The 20,831-nt window shown below is 47.5% G+C and overlaps 1 protein-coding gene across 1 annotated transcript in view; it reads left to right on the top strand.

The window, feature by feature from the left end:
• LOC144097852 (disintegrin and metalloproteinase domain-containing protein 10-like) overlaps positions 1-14,265 on the top strand; it is a 50,704-nt gene extending 36,439 nt beyond the window's left edge. The window contains exons 11-14 of the mRNA XM_077630465.1: positions 863-961; positions 2,735-2,925; positions 12,896-13,101; positions 14,101-14,265. Of these exons, the coding sequence (XP_077486591.1) occupies positions 863-961; positions 2,735-2,925; positions 12,896-13,101; positions 14,101-14,265 (661 nt within the window). The remainder of the gene's footprint in view (positions 1-862; positions 962-2,734; positions 2,926-12,895; positions 13,102-14,100) is intronic.
• Positions 14,266-20,831: the final 6,566 nt, after the last annotated feature.

Here is a 20,831-nt window from a genome sequence, read left to right as displayed (position 1 = left end):
AAAGTAGGTGTCCTGAATGTTGCGAATTCATGTAATGTATATTCACATCGGGCGTTCAAGTCGGCGCAACCTTTCCTTATAGTACAGAATTCTGGATATATTGCATATCGAAGGATATTCTTTTCTTCAATAAAAAGAAATGATGCAAAGATGGCTACCTCACTACAATGTGACAGCCTTAGTCCATCCCTTAAATTCTAACTAAATGTAAACTTATGTTGGGTCAATTTTCTTATAGCCTTAATTTTGGCGTTAATGAGTGCAGTTGATTGAGTTAAATATTTCTGTTTCCTCAATTTTGTTGTTTCTAAGTTGTAATATATTTTTACTTATTTCTTCATTGGGTCTCAGCTTTGTGTCTGCTACTGACATGTAAGACTGGTGAGGCCAGTCAAGGAGTGTATAGTTCACTGCTTTTTTCGTCAAACCCAATTTGTACTCGCAAAGTGAATTAAAATACTGATTGATTGATTGATTGATTCATTCATTTATTACCTGGGCAAAGGTTACCGTCTTTGCCAAAAACTAACGAAACCGCAGGGATTTATTTCTAAGCCTTGCAGCAGAGCACATACGGCGTTTCTAACCCTATGAATGGGTGTTAGCTTATGGAACCTTTATCCTTATCCGACGGTACCATTTAGTTTTTATCAGTGCTTTAATCGCTCCACTGGAAGGCTGAGATGCAAACGCCGTTGATTGTTTGCTTTTGGTAAAAATGATGCTCCAACCAGCAGAACAACAATATTTTCGGCGTTTTATGAGATACAGCACCAGCATTCTCTTATTCTCTTGCATTATCTTGCATTCTCTTATTTCCGTTGATGTTTTACCTTCTCGATCTGTTTCCGTTGTTCTGCAGCCCTTCAAACAGCGCCTGCTGCAGCGAGACCTGTCAGTTCCACAACACCTCGCGTGTCTGCCGGCCGGACGACGACTGCCGGTTTGAAGCCTACTGCGAGTATCCTTGCTACAGTGAAATGTATATGAGATTTTCGCCCACGTTTTGCGAATCTAACGGCGCGATATAAGAGTAATAGCACAAGTAACTGAGCACACCGCCTTGTCTTAGTTGAGAAAAAGCACGCAAGAACACAAGAAATCCAGATGGAAACCGAAAGCGAAAGATCAATTTCTGCAAGTTCTACAGAGCGACTGGGTGGGGCGTTTCGCCTGTAATGTCACCGCTGATGTCTACCGGCACACCTTATTCTATAATTCGTTCGCCTGCCACGGGCTCCAGCTGCGATCTTGGGCAGCTGTTCCCCTGTAAGCGTTTAGTGGTGAAGACTGTATAAACTGCGAAGCATAAGTATAGTTTAACGTTGGAAAAAAAAGTGCTCTGTGGGGTGTGAGCACTGCGCTGCCTTTCAGCGGTCGGGACTGCACTCTTGGCAACCTAATTACTTGATTTCAACTGATCAAGAGCCAACAGTGTTTTCGAAACGCTCAGTACTTGTCTTCCCGTCAAATTCCGGCAGCCGAGAAGTCTATTATAGAATATACTGCTATAACTTTTCCGTAGGTAAGTCAGTTTGCTATGACGCAAGCATAGACGTGAAGTATGCGGTGAGATGCTCCTTCGCATCTGGACTGCAGGCCGTCCTAAAGGTTATGGAGGTCACCTCCGCTTTTTAGGAAAGCTTAATTGGCTTCGGGCTAGGTGGTATGTCATCTCGAAAGTAGTGCGGTGAATAACTGCATGCTGAACAGAGCTGTAACATTAGTGTGGGAAGAACGCTAAGTTAATGCATGTGTCTGAATATGTTGATGCAAAAGGGACATATCAGAATCAGAATATATTTATTTAACATCATGGCGATGTTGGGTGCACCGGCAAAAAGCCAGTGGCAAGGCTTGACGAGGCCGGCGCACCCTACAGAAGCTTGGCAGTGATATACTTGTTCACGTTAATAAAACAAACGAAAGAAACAATACGAGGGCACTTTCAACAAAAAAAATGTACAAACATACAGGACATATAACAGTTTTTGGCATTATTTAGCTATATATTTATAAGGATTTCTTATTTAATAAATGTGGGAGAGTGAAGTTCAACATTTGATACCCGTAATTTGTGCGGGTCTTAGGTACAAACCAATTCAAAACTATTCGAGTAGAGTATTTAGACTCTTTGTATTTCAGTCCAGACAGCTGTAACATAAAGCAATTGTTTTTAACAACACTTGTTTCATACCGTCTTAAGAGCAACGTTTCATACAACTGGGGAAGGGGGGTGATGCCGAGTGCCTGAAATATCGGGCCACTATGCTCTAGTCGCGGAGCATTCACAATGCTACGAACAGCTTTTTTTTGAAGAAGGTGCAAACGATTAATGTTGGTAAAAGACGTAGTGCCCCAGACCAAAAAGCAATAGTTAAGAACAGGTGGTACGATTCCGAAGGAAAAAGAGTGCTGTGATAATGAAGACAGGTAAACGCTGGTCCCTTCGCAGCGCAGTTTTTTTTTGCCTTTAGAATCTTTCTAGATTATTGGAAAACTAATTTCGAACATACTTTGAACGTATGTACTTAGCACGATATACTGACGAATCCACGGCTCACCTCCGGCTTAGAACCGAGGGAGTGCTCGGGTTTCACGAGTGGCTAAAAGTGCTGTGGTCGTTGCACATGGCCCGATATTTCATTCACTGCCATGCGAAAGAGGAACATTGGGCATTTTTTGTGTGATTTATTTGGTGCCCTTGACTTAATGGCTCCATCGCCGGCGTCAGCGGCAGAGTCGGCGAGTGCCCAGCATCGTCCGTGAAACGGGACGGCTTGCTGTGCAACCGTGGCACCCAGGCGTGCGAGGCCGGCGAGTGTGTGCGCTCCGTATGCCGCTTGTACGATCTGGTCGAGTGCCACCTCACTGGGCCGTACCGCACGCCAGACGAGATGTGCCTGATCGCCTGCAAGGAAGACGGTACGGAAAGCAGCCTCTCTCGGCCCTACTCTGGCTTCTCTCTCTTTCCCCTGTGCAGTCAACAACGAAGTTGTGAATAAAGCGCAGGAATCGCTGAACTTGTGTAGTGCAGTTAGAACGAGAAAAATCTTCTGCAGGAATATGCAACATTTTTCTAATATTGAGAGCAAAATGTTAAAGCTTTATTGGCGTGCCAAATGGAACTCGAATCTCATGTAGTATTTTTGTTTATTGGTATCGCATATCACCGATAGACAGGAGAGTGAGAAGCAGATGTGAAGGAGACGACTGCAAGCCGTTTGAAGGAAGGCCATGTGACTAAGAGAGACAAGTGTCAGTACCTTCCCGACCACAACGGCCGGTTACGTAGCGCTAATATCAAGAATGGAAGTAAAAATTCGCAGCTTGCTTCGTAAGCAGGACGTTTCGGTTCGGTTCATAACTTATTCATCCATAGTGAACCTCATCGCCGGTGGCGATGGTAAGACACAAAACCAACTTGTTATTTTTCTGCTATGACATTACGTTGGTGCCATCTAGTCCCGGGTCATGAAATGAGCAGGCTAAGACTCTTTGACAATTACTATCGTTTTCCTCTGACATAGACACACCTCTTTTTCCAGCTTGTTCGTATGGTTTTTTCTGGTTGAATTTTTAAAAAGGGCGCCTTTCGGAGGTATTCTATAAGGAGAGACTGGAAAGGTTGCTTCCCTCCTTACGCACTATACTAGACAACATCAATTTTCGTACTCACGAAGTTAAAGCACAACACCTCTGTGCAAGAGCAAAATGAAATCCTTAGGGCCCGTTGCCACAGGAAGCTCTCTGACCCACCTCGTGACCTCGGTGTTGCCTGCCCCTGTGAAAAGTTATCAATATATTAGTGGCTGAAAAGCCTGTCCCGACAGGTCTGAGTAGGGATGCCTGGGATCAACTCGAAGAATTTAGTTCAAAGGCGAAAACCGTTGCAACAGCGTGGCCGCCTCTGCAAGTACTTTGTAAAATTCTTTGGCTCACACATTGGCTGAGTTGCGGTCAGCCATCGGCCCCAGATGCACCGTACGAAAATTAATATTAGCTGCCCGAAAGCAAATATTCCTGGTGTCTAAAGCATATGAATCGTTTGATATTAAGCTTAAGTTCAACGTACAACGCTTCAAAAGAGCTTATTCTGGGCCATACGCTCTGCCATAGAACGCATTATCAAAAACCGTCCGTCCTATGTGAAGCAATCCCGTGAATTCCCTGTGGGTAGTGGTCACCTTGTCTGTGTAGAAAGTGGAAGCATGAAAGTAAACATTTTGTTGTGTGCTTCTTAAGCTGGACGTTTAGGTGGGGTTCATGACTTCTTCAGCCATTGTGAATCTCATCGCCAGCGGCGATGGTAAAACAGAAAACCAAGTTGTTATTTTCCCACTATACCATTAAGTTGGCGCCATCTAGTCTTAAGTCATGAAATGAGCCTAATTAGACTCATAGCTATAGTTTAGCGGCAGCTAGTTTTTTTGTAGACTATCGGTTGCTGATCGCAGCTCCCAAGCAGCAATCAATACCCACGTACCTTCGAATACTCTCGCTCCAGTCCATTGCTAAGAGTTGACAGGGCTTTTCGTTACAGCCTTCTAGTCAGATGCCTTAAGACTATTCTAGTTTAACTCAGCTCCGCAAAGGTGACAGAAGCGGCTTGCAAGCCGTAACCTTATTTTCTGATGGCTGTGTCGTCCATGTGAATGCTTCGTCACCCGCGTATGCGAGGGCACGCAATTCTTTGCCGCCCTGTTCTAACCCTTGATTTGCTGTATGGACAAGTGTCCTCAGAAATATGGGTGTCGGGTACAAGGCAAGTTGTACAGCCGACATCCAACCCCCTTGTCCTACCGATCTGTTTGCTTGAAATGGGGTGCTTGGTGCTCCGATGAGAATGATTGAAGAACTTTTATCATGTAGCAAACCTTTAGATAGTTCGTGATGTGATTACCAAAGTTGGACTTGTGGAGAAGAAAAATGCGGAAGCGTCAGTCTGCTTGATCGAACACTTTCTGCACATCGATCTCAAGGTTTGCGAAAAGATGGCGCTCGAACCCTGCCGCCTAGCAGACTGTTCTCATGAGATGCAAGTTGGTGTATAGGAGCGGCCTCTGAAACCACATCTTTGGTGTTCTCACACGGCACCGCTGAGGGCGATCCCAATTCATGCTTTAGCCAAAATATGACAGTCTGTAGAAAGAAGAGTGAGCGGCCTGAAGTCAGCTACAACGGGAGTCGAATCAGTGCATGTTTTCTTAGCAATCTGAAATAAATTGCACTGACCCAGGAAGGGGTGAGTTTTCATTTCCTGACATCATCAATAAAAGTAGCTTGTACTAGGCTGTTTTTTCCTGAAGTATAGATGAATATACGGTAAATATTCCATCCGGGCTGAATCATTTATTATTAGGGAGCTTTGCTATGATGCGCCCCATTAAAGCGATAGGGTTAAGGCTCCCGTTCTGCAGAAAATCCGGCGTCGTCTTCGGCGTTGTGAGTTAAAAATCTCCTACGTAACAAACCAACCACGTGTGACGCCTAAGTCACATGATATTGAGGCGTCATCACAACCTACCCACCGGATTGTGAGCTAACTGGCGCCAGTGGCAAGGGGGCAGTTATAATCATTATTAATGATTGGTCGCTTGGGAAGAGCAACCTGTGTCACACAAGCGCCGCCGATGGCAGCATCTCCCATCGCAGTGGAGTGGCGCATCACCTAATTCCTCCAGCACTGCATCAGGAGTGGTATGATGTTGTGGAGGATGCCTAGGAGGCGACCACCGCCACATTTATTCGGCGGCGGCTGCGTCCGACGTAAGAAACCGCCATCGCGCTGGCCACCACTGACTCGCGTATGCGCACAGTCCTAAGGGACTCCAAAAGAGCGATTCAAAATTACTCGGCCGGTTTATCGGCCACCCCGTTCCACGTATTCTTCGTGGTTGAACTCTTGACCACAAGATCAACCTAGTCTGGGTACCCGCCCGTGCGGGAAACTCCGAGAAGGAACGGAACGACCGAGTAGCCCGAGGCCGAACCAACTGAGCGGCCAGCCATACGGATTCAGACGCCATTGTTGAGGCTGTCTAGACCTTTGCTGAAATCATTATCGTCCACAGAGAGACGAGACGCCAATTTCCGCCTCATGTTGCAAACACAGTAGATCCTAAGCAATTCTAGACTATCACAGATGGAGAATACGATAATAATAATAATAATAATAATAATAATAATAATAATAATAATAATAATAATAATAATAATAATAATAATAATAATAATAATAATAATAATAATAATAATAATAATAATAATAATAATAATAATAATAATAATAATAATAATAATAATAATAATAATAATAATAATTGGTTTCTGGGGAAAGGAAATGGCGCAGTATATGTCATATATCGTTGGACACCTGAACCGCGCCGTAAGGGAAGGGATAAAGGAGGGAGTGAAAGAAGAAAGGAAGAATAGGTGCCGTAGTGGAGGGCTCCGGAATAATTTCGACCACCTGGGGATCTTTAACGTGCACTGACATCGCACAGCACACGGGCGCCTTAGCGGTTTTCCTCCATAAAAACGCAGCCGCCGCGGTCGCGTTCGAACCCGGGAACTCCGGATCAGTAGTCGAGCGCCCTAACCACTGAGCCACCGCGGCGGGGGTATACGATCCCGCTTGACAAAATTGTAACGAGGGAGAAATCGTCTCTCTGGCGCATATCTGGTGTTGCACGGGAAACACGCCCCCACCAACATTACAGGTGTCACGAAGTGGCTACTGCAGTCCGGAGAGCAGAAAGGCCACGAAAACGGTGTCTAAACAACACATTTTATTTGGGCAGACTTGCGCCCACAATCGATTGAATCCCTCGGTGGTAGCATAGCGACAAGCGTGCTCGGCGGTCGTCGAACAGAATACCCGCTGCTGTCGGCTGGGCTCAATTTAAAGCTAATAGCGAACTGTCAAAATAAAGCGTGCAAAGTTAGTAGAACATTCTGGAACTACCTAGAATCAGGCTTTGACGGACGGGTCGGGAGTGCTGGTCGGTTATAATGCGATGCTTAGCTACTGGCGTTCGTCGGGCCTTCGGCGATGACGAAAAACACTCGCTGTAGCCTAGGAGCAGATTGTGGATCTAGTCTTGTCTGTTCCGTGGCAAGGCTGAGTTGATGTCGAAAGTGGGAGAGTTCTCTTGGTGAGGCGAATCTTCTCTTGATGGGTCGGAGAGGGCAAAGGAATCTCGCACGTCAGATATTTCGCCGAAGAAATCAGTCGTGGGTCCTCTGTTAACGTGCCGACATTTTTTGCTGAAGTTAGTCAGCTGTGCTTAAGCCTGGCCACTGCGGAAATGTGCGATGGCTCTTGCGATGCTGATTCTTCTGTCTAGAAGCAACTGCATCTTTCCCTGGGCTTTGTTGGCGCCTGTGGCCAAGGTAACGCCTGAACGGGGTGGGACGCTCACTCCTTCCTCCGGGACATTCAGGCAACGGGATTTTCCAGAGTTCTCATCGAAGGGATGGCCTAGTCCGTCGAAAGTGTGATCAGATTGGATCGCAGGTCGATGGTCGCCTGATGCTCAATAAGGAAATCCATGCCCAAGATTACTTCGCGGGAACATTGCCCTAGCATAACGAAGGTCGAAAGATTTAGTTATGTCCTTTGACAGTCACTCGCGCTGTGCATCATCCTGATGGCGTAATGAGTTGGGCACCTGCGGTGCAAATTTGGTGCCCGTCACAAGCGGACGTGACTTTCTTCAGCTGGGCAGCGAATGTTCCATTCATCACCGAGCAATCGGATCTTCTGTCGAATAGAGCAGTAACTTCCCGGCCGTCGATAACCACTTCTAAGTCGGTCATCCTGGCTTTTGCGTTGTACGTCGTCCTGGGTGGCGCGTCACGGCTTCGTCGGGTATGAGAATCGTGGTTAGAGCGTTTCGTCGAAGCTTTTCTCTGTAGCGGCGTCATTTTCAAGGTGGTTCGCGTCGTGGTCGAGGTTGTCATTGTATGCGGCGTCCGCGTGTCGGCAGTGGCGTCTTCGTGCGGCATGGTCATTGGAGGACCTTCGGTGTTTCGCTCGTGAGCAGCGTCACCTCCAGAGGTTGCTGTCTTTAGTTTCCCCTGCGTAGGCCGGGAGACCTTCCTCGTAACGCGGCAGCGTAGCTGCGGTGTAGCGACGCAAAGTGCGAGGCTGACGGCGACGGTGAGCGCCAAAGGTGGTTCGGCGAGTACTCCCCTCGCCGCAGTTACTCGTCGATTTCATGCAGACGTTGGCCGAAGCGTGGTCGTGGTGCGTCAACAGCAAATCCACGATTACCGATATGTCGGTACGGGCAGTGACGTAGAATGTGGCCGGCCTCACCAAAATGGAAGCACAACGGTCGGTTGTCGGAAATCCTCCAGGCGTCGCATTTCCTGGGGCTTGAGCGTCGTTCGTAGGCTGGGCGGGCGGGGGTAGGGAGGCGGGTGTCTGGAACATAGGTGGTGTCGTTAGGTCTGAGGAGTGCGTACTGCAGCGGCGTAGGTCATGGCTTGGGGGTTTTGTGGCCGTCGAGGTGCCAAGTGCCTGTTGCACTTCTTCCCGTACCACATCCATGAGAGTCGCTGCTTCAGGCTGTGGGGAGGATGACAGTAATCGACGTAGCTCCTCGCGGACGATTTTTCGGATAACATCCCGCAAGTTGTCGCTTGTGGTGGTCGTCGTGTCCGGACGGATTGCACAGAAAAAGGAAGGTCGGTTGTGCTGCCGAGCCCGGACGTCGAGGGTCTTCTCGATGGATTCTTCCATGAATTCCTCAACTGTTTTTGGCGGTTGGCGGACGAATCTGTCAGAGTTGTTCTTTTACGCCGCGCATTAAAAACTGAAGTTTATTTTCCTCAGTCATATCGGAATGCGAAAGAGGCGCTTCATTTCTTTCACGTAACCGCGTACGCGCTCTTTCGGAAGCTGGATCCTGGACTCGAGGAGCCATTCGACTCTTTCCTCACGACACTGGCGAACGTCTTCAAAAGTTCTCTCTTGAATAGCACCCATGGATGTAGCGAGGGAAGAGTCGTGGTTTACATAAGACGTGCGTGCTGAGCCCTCCAGTGCAAAAAATAACTTGCCGAATTTTCGCCGCATCATCCCAACTGTTGAATGATGCCGCAGGCTCAAATTGGTCAAACCATTCTTCGGAGTCTTCGCCTAGGGATCCATTGAAATTTGGCGGCACCCACGGCTGCTGCAGTATGATTGGAGTCGACATATTTGGGGAGGTAGCGGGCTCGTAGCAGCGTCTTTTTGCTGTCTAGTGTGGTCCGGCAGGTTTCCGAACTCAGGCTGCTCTCCCTGGAGACGTCGGCTGGCTCGGTGACGTGCTGGCTCGACCTCCGGTGCTAAGCGCAGAATGCTGGCGTTACGACTTGAAGGGGGTGTCCGGTACATGGAAGGCATCCCCGCACCTCCGCCAGATGTCACGAAGTGGTGACTGCAGTCTGGAGAGCAGAAAGGCTGCGAAAATGATGTCTTAGCAATACTCTTTATTTGGGCTGACTTGCACCTAAGAGGGATTTTATCACTCGGCGGCGGCGTAGCAACAAGCGCGCTCGGCGCTGTCGGGCGGGCAAGAATGCCTGCCGCTGTCGGCTGTCCTCAATTTAAAGCTGATAGGGAACTTTCGAGATAACGTGTGCAAGGTTTCTCGAACATTCCGGAACAACGTAGAATCAGCTCTTCCAGGGTGCGATAAATCGACATAAATCTGATCGCGTCTTGCGTCGCAAACAAAGCGATACAGGGGCGTGCCGGCAGCCTTGATGAACGAACAAACTAACTCTGCAATGATTCGAGGCACTGGCAACTCCTGTAAAGACCAGACGAGTCCACTCAACTGGCACTCGCGCCGTGGGCTCAGGAAGTCGCCCCCAGTTGTGGGCAACACCAAGTCTGCCTGCCTTATCTCTCGACATTCTATGGCAATAAAGTTGTTTCTTGCTCTCTCCGGCCCAGGCCAAGGCCCCAGTACGTTCTGCCCAGCGCGTGCTGATGACACTTCCTCATCTTTGGCACTTGGCTGGCGCTGGCTGTACGGGTCGCTACAGGGTCCCTGTTTTCTCCCCCGCCCTTGTCCTACACGGTAGTAGATAAGATGAGACGGAAAAAGAAGCCGAAGGGCCCCGTCGCAAGACCATGGTCAAAGTGTCGAAAAGTCCGTGGAAAGCTTCAGGGAGCCAAAGGCTAGCCTCTGGTTGACTGCTGTGGCTGTGAGGTGGCGGGCGAGCTTTAAGTGGAGAGGGCACGTGGAGTGGCAGGTGGCAGAGTGGTGCCTCCAGGTGAAGGACGCAGAGTCCAGCGAGTGCCGATGAACGGCCTGATGGTGCTCGATGAATGTTCTATGACCACGGCCGGAAAGTAGATGCATCAGAACAAGAGCGCCAGGAAAATATTGGGCGGAGCACATTGTCATGGAAGCTGGCCGTAAAAGAGGCGGCAGAGCGCATGCGCCCAGAAGCGTGGCGAACGCGTCGGTGCTGGGCGTTTGAAACGACCGTAACGAAAAAACGGCACCTGCGTTCATGGACCCACGACAGAGCAGGTTGGTCTGAAGCCTGGGTGGGCAGTAAGCGTTGGCGGGTGGGTTGCTTTGAAGAGGCGCTGCCAGGCATGAGGGGTGGGTTATGTGCGTCTCGTGAACGTAGCCTTGGCGATGGTGAACGAAAGCTTGCCAACTGAGTGTCGCGCAACTGCCTAGGAGGAAAGGGCGGCGGGGGCGTCGTTATGGTGTTGGCGCCAAGAAGAGCCTGGAGATAGTTGGCCGCGCGCGAGGTGGCCGCTGGAGGTGAATAGCGCACACATGGCGCGAGGAAGGAGTCTTGGGGAGGCGTGTGGCCCAGCCGAGGGGTAGGCGCAATGCCTGTCCAGTGAGACGGCACGTGGCGAAGACTCGGCTACATCCGGAGGCGCAGAGATCAGAGTACATGGTTGATGTGGTAGAGCAGCACCTATCCCCGAGCTGAGTTGAGGCCAATATGGTGTGGCTAGAATAGGGACGGCCGTGACGGAACAGCCGTGCGGGACGTCGAGTGGAAGCTGGTGCAAGCTACTTCCCGACGGTAGAGGCGGGGCCAAGGCCGTGGGCTGGAGAGGTGTTTCCGCAGATGTCTCGCAGAACATTGCGAGCCCACTGGTTGTGTCGTTGAAGGGGACGGCCTGGTCGGATGCGCTGAGCTGCAGTGGCAGGAAGGGGACAGGGGACGATGGGGCTGTATTCGGCGCCGACAGAGCCTGAGTGGATAAGAGCGGACCCGGTGCGGGGCGGACGCTGGTGAAGGCGAAAGTGGGCCTGCCGCATCGTAGAGCGCCAGCGGACAGTAGCAGGCACCGACGTCCGCCAGAACAGCCGCGCGCAGCACATCGTATGGCCGGATGCCTGAGGCAGAGCAGGCGAGTCGGCGCAGCAGGTCTGGCGGAAGAGTGTGATATCTGCGTGTTTGAACGCCTGGATACTGATGCCGTTCAGCTACAGCGCACCCTCGAAATGAGCGAACCACCCGTCAACGCCTTTTGGCCGGAACGCCGGAAGCCGCGGATCGAAGCCTGGGTTCTTCCAGCCTACCATCAATGAACCTGGAGGTGCAGAAGGTGCGGCAGGCACTTTGCTTAGCAGCAGGCGCTGCCTTGAGTGCGAAAACGGTCACTCAATACCTCTTGGCGGCGTATTGACGCAGTATTTTTTCCTCGCTGCTGGCATTGGTGTATGATCTCGTGTTTCCTGCAAGCACGGCGTTAATGCGCGGAAGGCTTCTAGAGCATGATTCCTCAGTGACGACCACCCGCGTGCCACCTCAAGTACCACTTAACTGCAATTTAATACAATCCATATACTAACAGATTAAAGTGCGAGACATAAAACAAAAAGAAAAAGAGCCTCTTCCGCACCACTACTGTATGGCGGGTACCATATTCTTACCGAAACGAAATAAAATGCCGTATATCTTTTTGCGTGCACTACGCAACTCGCCCCCATAGACGTCTCGGAAAAGTTCTAATTACACCGCCGCATTCTTAGTTGGGAATCGCTTGATGCCGCTAAGCCTTTCTGAAGCTGCAGTGTTGGCCTGCGCACTACTAGCAACGTTGCTTTTGTTCATGAGCAACATTATCAGATTATGAATTGGGTAGCATTAGAAGGCTCAATGCAAGCGAAAATGACGCCCGCCGTCACACGCTGCCCGACATAACGAACCTACGTATGATACCTTGGATATAACGAATTTTGATGCGCTTACTTTGAATATAACAAACTTAGATGCCGTCCTGGTTATAATGAGCTTCTGTGCGTTGAGCACGGATATAAAAACCCTTAAGGTGCCACCCCAGATATAACGAACTTTAATCTGCCAGCCTACGATATAAGGGGCCTTAGTATAGTGCGACAATTTTGTAAGCAGCAGACATGCCTTTAATGTTGGTGAGTTACATCAGATAAGAGAAAGAGAGTGGAAACTAAAAAGAATGTTCCTTCCTACGTTCGTCGCCTACGTCTAACGGTCGACGTTGCTCTTTAAAAGAGGCGAAATCACTTCGAGTGGGCAGGCTGCACATGTGGGTAGTGTGCAAAAGACAAAAATATGGCGTATTGAACTTTTACATTTCTTGGAATATAGACAGCAAATATGATAAATATGTGCCGTAGCAGAACCTCTGAACTATTTTGAGGTCAGCTATCGTTGTCCTATCAGTACAAGGAAGAACTAAACATGTAGTGAAGAGCACGCTCGACTGGGCGTACCTAACCGTCAAAAAACTACCTGAGCACCTTGAAGAAAATACGGAAGGCTCCTCCACTGTGCCATTCAGACAACTGAGGTAATACTAGCAGTTTCTGGTGCTTATGTGCGATAATGGCATCATACCGTTTAGGCGATAGCGTCCGCCTTCCTTGGTGCGCAGCTCCGGACAGCCAGTGCATGGAGGCCTGCCACTACGAGCGCATGAAAGACTTCTGCAACAAGAAGATGGAACCCGGGGCCCCATGCGATGACCTGCGCGGCTACTGCGATGTCTTCCAGCGCTGCCGCCTTATTGATGCCGAGGGACCACTGACGCGCTTGCACTGGATGGTGTTCGGCGGAAAAGGTCTACGCAACGCGCTCGTGGTACGCATGGCTTAGATAGTCCTCAGGTCCTCAGGCGGCACTGGGAGCCTGTCCATGCACAGCACCATTGCTCGAGCATAGTGGTTATAACAGTTGTTTAAAACACTCTGTCATGATATCTAAACGAACTGCCATCAGGGTTTCTAAAGTAAGTTTATGTATTTATTTTTGTACACTTTTTCAAGGCCTGTAGGCACAACAGAAAGGATGAAGTTATTACATTATTTGGAGTACAGATTTAAAAAAAAACGGAGTAACAGGCGCTTTGAGGGCGAACATGATGAAATCATTAGAATATTTGCAGCACAGATAAGAATGAACCTATAAGGCACTTTGAGAGGCAATCTTAAAGTTAGTGCTGTCGCAAATTTAGTCTGTGGAGGCAGGAAACTGTTTCGTTCAGTCGTGGTTCTTGTTATAAATAAGTAATAGTTCATGTTAGTGCGACAAGATGGCACATCAACTTTGCGTGTATTATCAATGGCAGATGCGAGGTAACTGGTCGTTGTGAAAAGATTTTATTTAAGTAAGGATTACGTTAATACTGTTTATGGAATGCACAAAGGCGAGAACACCTGCGGCGTAATGAAAGGTAAGGCGGATCGAATCTATTCTTCATGGACTTTACGCTAGAATGACGCGAATAGTCGTAGAGGCCTCTCGCAGATATGGTATACCCGCGGTACATTTCTCTTTAGTTTTCTCTTTTTTTTTATTTCTTCTTTCTGTTCATTACAGCAGCCCATCCAAGTGTTTTCATCAGGTCGGCATTCCCGCCTCCTATTTCTCTCAGCTTATGTGTATACCTTATCGCGCATAATTCTCCTTGTTCACAAGTGTTAAGTGTGGGTTCAGTGAAAAGTAGTGATATAAAAGCACCTATAGGCACGCTCTTGCAGAGTGGTAGGGACAATAAGAGTTATGCATTTGCCAGAGTGCGTACAAGGGATAATGAGACGGACAATCCCCGGTGCCTGACAACGCATGCGCTCTGTGCAGCACTACTGGTACGTGACCCTAGCGGCGGTGGCAGCGTGGAGCGGTGTGACGGCGCTCGTCATCCGCCTATGCGCCGTCCACACGCCCAGCACCAACCCGCACATGCGGCCGCCGCGCAGGATCGCCGCCTCCGTCCCGTCGCCCAAGCGGTGGCTCCGCATCTGACCTTCAATGTGCACCGCAACCGTGTTTTCACAGATGGAAATCCAGTTCGGTTTTTTTAGTGAGCCGTTGCGTGGGGCCATGCGCAGGAGAGGGTCAGGGAGCTTAGCGAATGGTAGGGGAAGGGTATCTGAAGTAAATATGCCTTCAGTGCCTTCCCATACTTTTGTGCTCCGACACCTACGCTCTTGTGACCGCCATGTGGACTCAGCGGCGCTAAGTTTCACGCCCGTCGCTTGCCTCGTGGCACGGACTTGCGTCACCCGATATGTTTTGACGAACTCTTATAGCGAGCCAGGTAGTTCATTTCTTTTTCCATCACGCACTGTTCCCATCTGGGTTGTATATCAGCACTGGTCATTTACACAGAAACACAATTTATCAGCAGCGAGTAGGACTCAAAGATGTTTCTTCCAACCAAATTTTCCGATTCGCAGCCAGCAATTGAGCGTTTTCTTGAGATGCGTACATATGACGTGATAAAAGAATAGCTAATATGAATAAACTAACAAGAAAAATGCAGCGCACGAAATAAACGTATTTTTTGCTATAATCATGAAAACATTATTCAGCGTGTCATTCTTATTTAAGTGGACGTATTTGTAACGATGAAAGGACGAAGATTCAGGTATTTTATAGGCCGACTGTTTTATATGCTTCCATCGCAAGTGACAGAATTTGTGCATCTTGAAAAACTTCGCGCAATCGACCACGCCTCTATAATAGCATGCTGGAGAGAATCGTGAGGCAGGAATCTGTCTGATTTTAGAATTATGGTCAGATATACTCAGCTACGGTAAGAATGTGAAAGCATTGTGACATTGAGATGTTCTGATATCTTTCGGTAAAGCACTCTTTGTATATCTGTGGGGCATGAATAAATAATAGATTGCTGATTGATGCACTTCTCCTCACTGATGTTATTTAGCTCGCAAATATAGTTTCAAGCGCTAAGTCTGTGCTAGTGCCCGCGGTGCTCACGTAAGCCGGTTTCAGTTGTCGCGGAGTTTTACTAGTTCAAAAACAAGGCAACAATGTTACATGAATTCCATTTTATTTCTTAGCAAGTTCAGGTAGATACTTGGTAATGCTGAATTTTATTTATTTTATTTATTATTTTACACTACTGCCGCTCTCAGCCGAGAGGCTAGCAGATGGGCATGAACAATGATTTATTGTTCGCGCACAAGTATACGTGTGGCAGACACAAATAACGGACAAACGACTCAATTCATCAAAATACAAGCTATAATGTAATACAAAAATACAATAGAAAAGAACGTAGAATATAATGAACAGCAGTGGTGCATTTCATAGACATAAGCAAAACAAGAAATTTTAAACAAGCAACTACATTTCAATTCTACTTAATGAGAGTGCTACTTAAAAGAGAATCGTGAACATTAGAAGACCTTAATAATCTTTTGTGATGAGCTGTAACTGGGAAACGAACCTGAATAATGAATTTCGCGTTGTTAATGATGAGCTAAGTTCATTTCATTCTGTCATTACGCGAGGAAAAATTGAGTGCCTGAATGTGTCGTTAGAAAAACAATACTCAGCGTATGCTCGTGTTGATGCCGTGTTTTCTGCGTGGTATCCATTTTATACTGACGATGCAGAATTTCAAAAATGAACTTAAACCGACCTTGTTTTGCTCTCGTCGATAGTGTATTAAGGCCTGAACAGGCTAAGAGACGTGAGGGTGAGTCAGTACGACGATGTTTGCTGTGTATGAACCTTACTGCTTTTCTTTGTAGGCCTTCATGCTTAGCTGTGTTAGTTGCTGTGCAAGGAAACAAACTGTGTTAGCGTATTCTAAAATTGGTCTCACAAATGTTTTGTATGCCAGAGGCTTAATATTCATTGGAGCGAATTTCAGGCGTCTTTTCAGATAAAATAGCTTTCGCAGTGCAGTAGTTGATTGTTTTCCATTTGAGGTTTGATGTAAACGTTATGTCTAAGTAATTATGTTGATCGATCTTCGAAAGAGGTATTTTATTAAGTATAGGTGAAGTGAGATGGCTGTTTTTTCTTGTTATCGTCATTGACACTGATTCATTTACGTTAATAAACATTTCACACTTGGAGCACCACTCGCCTAGCGTGTTAAGGGAATCAGAAAGAACATGATGGTCGTTATGGCTGTTAATTTATTTATATATCACACAATCATCAGCGAAATGTTTAAATTTGCACCCTATATTATTGGTTAAAAGGCTTTCTAAGTGTTTTGTTTTTTCGTTTTTTTTTAGAACTATGCGCGATTCTTCAGGAAGCTAGATAAAGTGACAGTGTAGTAGTGTTGCATCGAATCCTTTAGTCTTTGACTGTACTGCATTATCGCATACTTTAACTTCAAAGTTGTGGATAATTTTGGATTATTCTTGCTAGCCCTACCAAGCCATTTTACGCGCCGTTTAGCATGAATGATTTCACGTGTGAACCATGGATTCTTGAGCTGCTGTTGAGCCTTTTGGTACACCAGATATGTCGGGTGCGATATCAGATGGCGTATGTTTGAGCAAAACAAACTGGGAGCGGTCTGTTATAAAATCTATTATCCAAGCGGAAACTTATCAATTCCTAAAAGCTTGTTCCAGTTTTGAAATGAGCTTGGTGTGACTCCCGCAATCAAAAACTTTAGATACTTTAAGTAAAATCATCTCAATTGGAGAATGATTATTAATACTGAAAGCAAGTTGATGAACAACTTCTGTTGAGTATTGGTTGACAAGCCCGATCGAAAACCATGCTGGTGGGGCGAGAGTATATTCTCACGATCTAAAAAGAGTATGCATTTTAAAATGATATGCTCTAATATTTTGCATGAAGTGTTGGTGAGCGATATAGGTCTGAAATTAGCAACATTATTTTTGTCTCCTGTCTTGTGGATCGGTAACATTTTAGCCTTTTCCAGTCATGTGGCAGATTAGCAGTTTATTGTGACTTGCGAAAAATCTGTCCTAGATATCTACTGCACCACTCGGCGTATCTTTTTGGGAATTAATTTGGAATGTCGTCAGGTTCGTTTGATTTTTTAGGGCCAATGTTGAGGACAAGGTTGTGGATTCGGGCATCAGTTATTGTTAAGGGATCAAGCACCGAGGCACGGGGTGGCGGGAGAGGGGGAAGTGAACCGTTGTCTTTCGTGAAGACTGACTGGAAGAAATTGTTGTATTGATTAGCCATTGCATTTTTCTCCTCTTTGGTTAGTTTGGTTTCCTTGGCTGGGTACTGCCCAGATGTTTCCAGAATCTTTGTGGGCTATTCTTCAGGAAGCTACGTAAAGTGAGAGTGCAGTAGTGTTGTCTCGAATCCTTTAGTCTTTGACTATACTGCATTATCGCAGACTTTAACTTCAAGGTTGTGGATAATTTTCGGTTTTTCTTGCTAACCTTACGAAGCCCGTTTACCCGCCGTTTAGCATGAATGGGTTCAAGTGTTCTCCATGGATTCTTAAGCTGCTGTTTTTCTTTATTATTGGAAAATTTTGTTACACAATGCAGGACGATGCTCTTAAAATGTATCCATAAAGTATTTACGTCCTTAGATTCTTTAGTTTTTTCCAAGAAGGAACTGAATTCATGCGACCAATGAGCTAGTATGCTGGCGTCAACTGCCCTATAAAAGTTGAAAAAACTTTTTACTGTAGATAGTCTAGTAATGCAATGATCGAGCTGGACTGTGCTCATATTTATACTGTGGTCAGCTATCCCTTCAATAATTTTCATTATTGCTTCAGTTATAGAGAAATGGCCACTAAGAAATATGAGGTCGAGGATATTTTTTTCTTAAACCTTGAATGTGAGTAGGACTAGTGACAAGTTGATGAGGTTTAAAATTTAGTATTATGCCTATTAGCGCTTCTGAAGCTTCTGATGTGTGGTGCGCTGAGGGCCAGTCTATGTCGGCAAGGTTAATGTCTCCCGCAAGAATAATCCTGGATTGATGGACATGACGCTTCACATATTCATGAATTGCTGAAAGACATGCACTGTCAGAGGAAGGGCTTCGATAAACGCAACCGGTTTTAACCGATGTCCCGTGGCACAATAGTTTGCAGGAAACTGCTTCAGCGTTTTCCACCTCAGGAAGGAGGACAAAGTGAACAGAATTATGTAGCGATAGCTACATTACGGTAGCATTTCGAGCCTTCAGCGTGGCGCCGCCACCACACTGTGGCTGTGCCACCACGCTGTCACGTGGTTGGTCACGTGGTGCGGAGCAGCTGCCGGCTGCGTGGCGCCGTGGCTGGTCACGTGGTTCATCACGTGCTTGGTCACCTGACCAAGTTCCACTCAGCCTGCTGTAGCTATCGGGGCACTCCAGGTTTAACCAAAGCTAAACCACCGCGAATTTTGTAGCGATCGCTACGTTACGGTAGCATTTCGAGCCTTCAGCATGGCGGCCCGCCACCCTGCGGCTGCGCCGCCACGCTGTCACATGATGCGGAGCAGCTCCCGGCGGCATGGCGCCGTGGCTGATCACGTGGTTTTTCCCGCGGTTGGTCACGTGGCCAAGGTCCACTCAGCCAGCTGTAGCTATCGCGTCACTCCAGGTTTAACAAGAGCTAAACCACCGCCAATTTTTCATCAGTAAGATCACGCCTCCACCTCAGGAGGGCCGGTCTTTCCGAATGATTGGTGCAGTTTGGCGGGACAATCTCGTGGTGGAATTTAGTGGGTGATAGCCATGTTTTCGAGATGGCCACAATATCAGTATCGTAGTCGACTAGAAGGCTTTCTAAGTCTTCTGTTTTTCTTTTTAGAGCACTGAGAGCGTTAACATTTATCAATCTCAATTTTTTGATAGTGCGGCTTGTGTGGTCCGATGGGTTATTCGGCAGTTTGTTTCTGTGTCGTTTTTGTAGCGATAGCTGCATCACGGTAGCATTTGGAGCCTTCAGCGTGGCGGTGGCACGTGACCGCGGTGGCGCCGCTACCGGCACGTGGTTGGTCACGTGAACAGCCACGTGGTGCGGAGCAGCTACTGGTGCCGAGGGCGCGGCGCACCGGCGAAACCGAGCTGCAACAGCTGCGCGCATGCGCCTTGTCAAGTGTGACGAAGTTGAAGGAAGAACGCTCAGCGAAGCGGAGCGAAGCGGAGCGAAAGACTTACTTTGCAATTTAATTGAGCAAGTTCCACTCGGCCAGCCGTAGCTATCTAGCTATCGCGTCATTCCAGGTTTAATCAGAGCTAAGCCAAGGTCAATTTCTTGCATTGGTACTTTGTAGTTCTTTTCTTCGTCCCTAATATATATATAGTACCCTTTTACTCCTCTCTGCTTAAAGTCTACGACGATGACGAATTCTTGTGGCACTGGGCGGCTGCAGGCCAAGAGCGCCATGGCGGAAGTATTCTTCGTCTACTCATGGTGAGAACAAAATATCATTTTCCAAGCATTTCACCTCAAACAAGCCGAGCACCAGGTGAAGAAAACCTACACTCATTGTATCACTGATGACCCGGCGGTTCAGAGGCTCAGACCCCACACCTCCCACATGCCAGGCGTACTCTGAAACGACTAGGCCGCCGCTGCAGTCGCAGGTGTAAACGCCACTAAACTTATACTGATGATATAAAGAATTGCTGCTGCGCCCACCATACTCCAACCTGTTTTCACAGCATCTCAGAGCTGATTTTACTGGGATTCCTCAGAAGGCGGCGCGACGTTCGCCAAACAGAAGGTGGACAGTAATAAGGAAACGAAATTTTTTCGAACTGATCCACATCTTGACAGAGAAGCGGCGAATGCCTGCTTGTAATGAAGTAGCACATGAAAGGAGTTGCAAAGCACTGACTTCCACCAGCTTCAAAACGCCTTCTACCTCACACTGCCCAGCCTGTCCTTCCGCAGCACCTGCCTGTTACTGCGCTTAACTAACCATGCGGGCGCCAGGTGCAGTACTTAGGTTTGGTTCTGTACTAAGTGCATGATAATCTGTTGGTTTGATCTCGACTGGTTCATGGAAACAGTTATTCTGAGATAGGAGCTAACATTAAATCCCCTTCGGAAGGGCTTAAACTGCCATGGTCTTTCCTACTGAACTTACTACCGTTCGCGGCGCTGTATCAACCCTGCTATATGAGCACGGCCATTGTCGGCATGTGAATGGGCGCCGTGTTTACAGCGATATGCATTTATTGCATGTCCTGTTATTCGCAATCTGTTATCTAAATTATCTCTTGAAACGCGGAATGAACCCAAATATGCGTGTATAAAGGCCGACAAGCAGTGCGAAAAAAAGTATGTCACAATCGCTTCCACACAAGCAGAGTAAATATTGCTTTTGGACAAGAAAAAATATTTGCACGAAAAGGAAGGAGTCATTCGAATTAAGTACCACGGCTGCTTGGGCAGGAACCCCTTACTTTGCAGCACTCTGCTTCACCACGTGCCTGCCATCCTGCATGTGTAATTCTTTAGAAAAGAGACCTCAGCACAAATGTTTCCAATAAATGTTCCTACACTCATAATAAAAACTTTATGCGAACTGAAAGAACTCAAAAATAAATCGAAGACGAGCGCGAAAGGATGTGCAGGGCAGCAAATCGGGCACCATGCC

This window comes from Amblyomma americanum, chromosome 7 (assembly GCF_052857255.1).
Source record: "Amblyomma americanum isolate KBUSLIRL-KWMA chromosome 7, ASM5285725v1, whole genome shotgun sequence".
NCBI lineage: Eukaryota > Metazoa > Arthropoda > Arachnida > Ixodida > Ixodidae > Amblyomma > Amblyomma americanum.
Note: the sequence above shows the minus strand (reverse complement) of the source record. Positions and strands in the feature narration are given on the sequence as shown.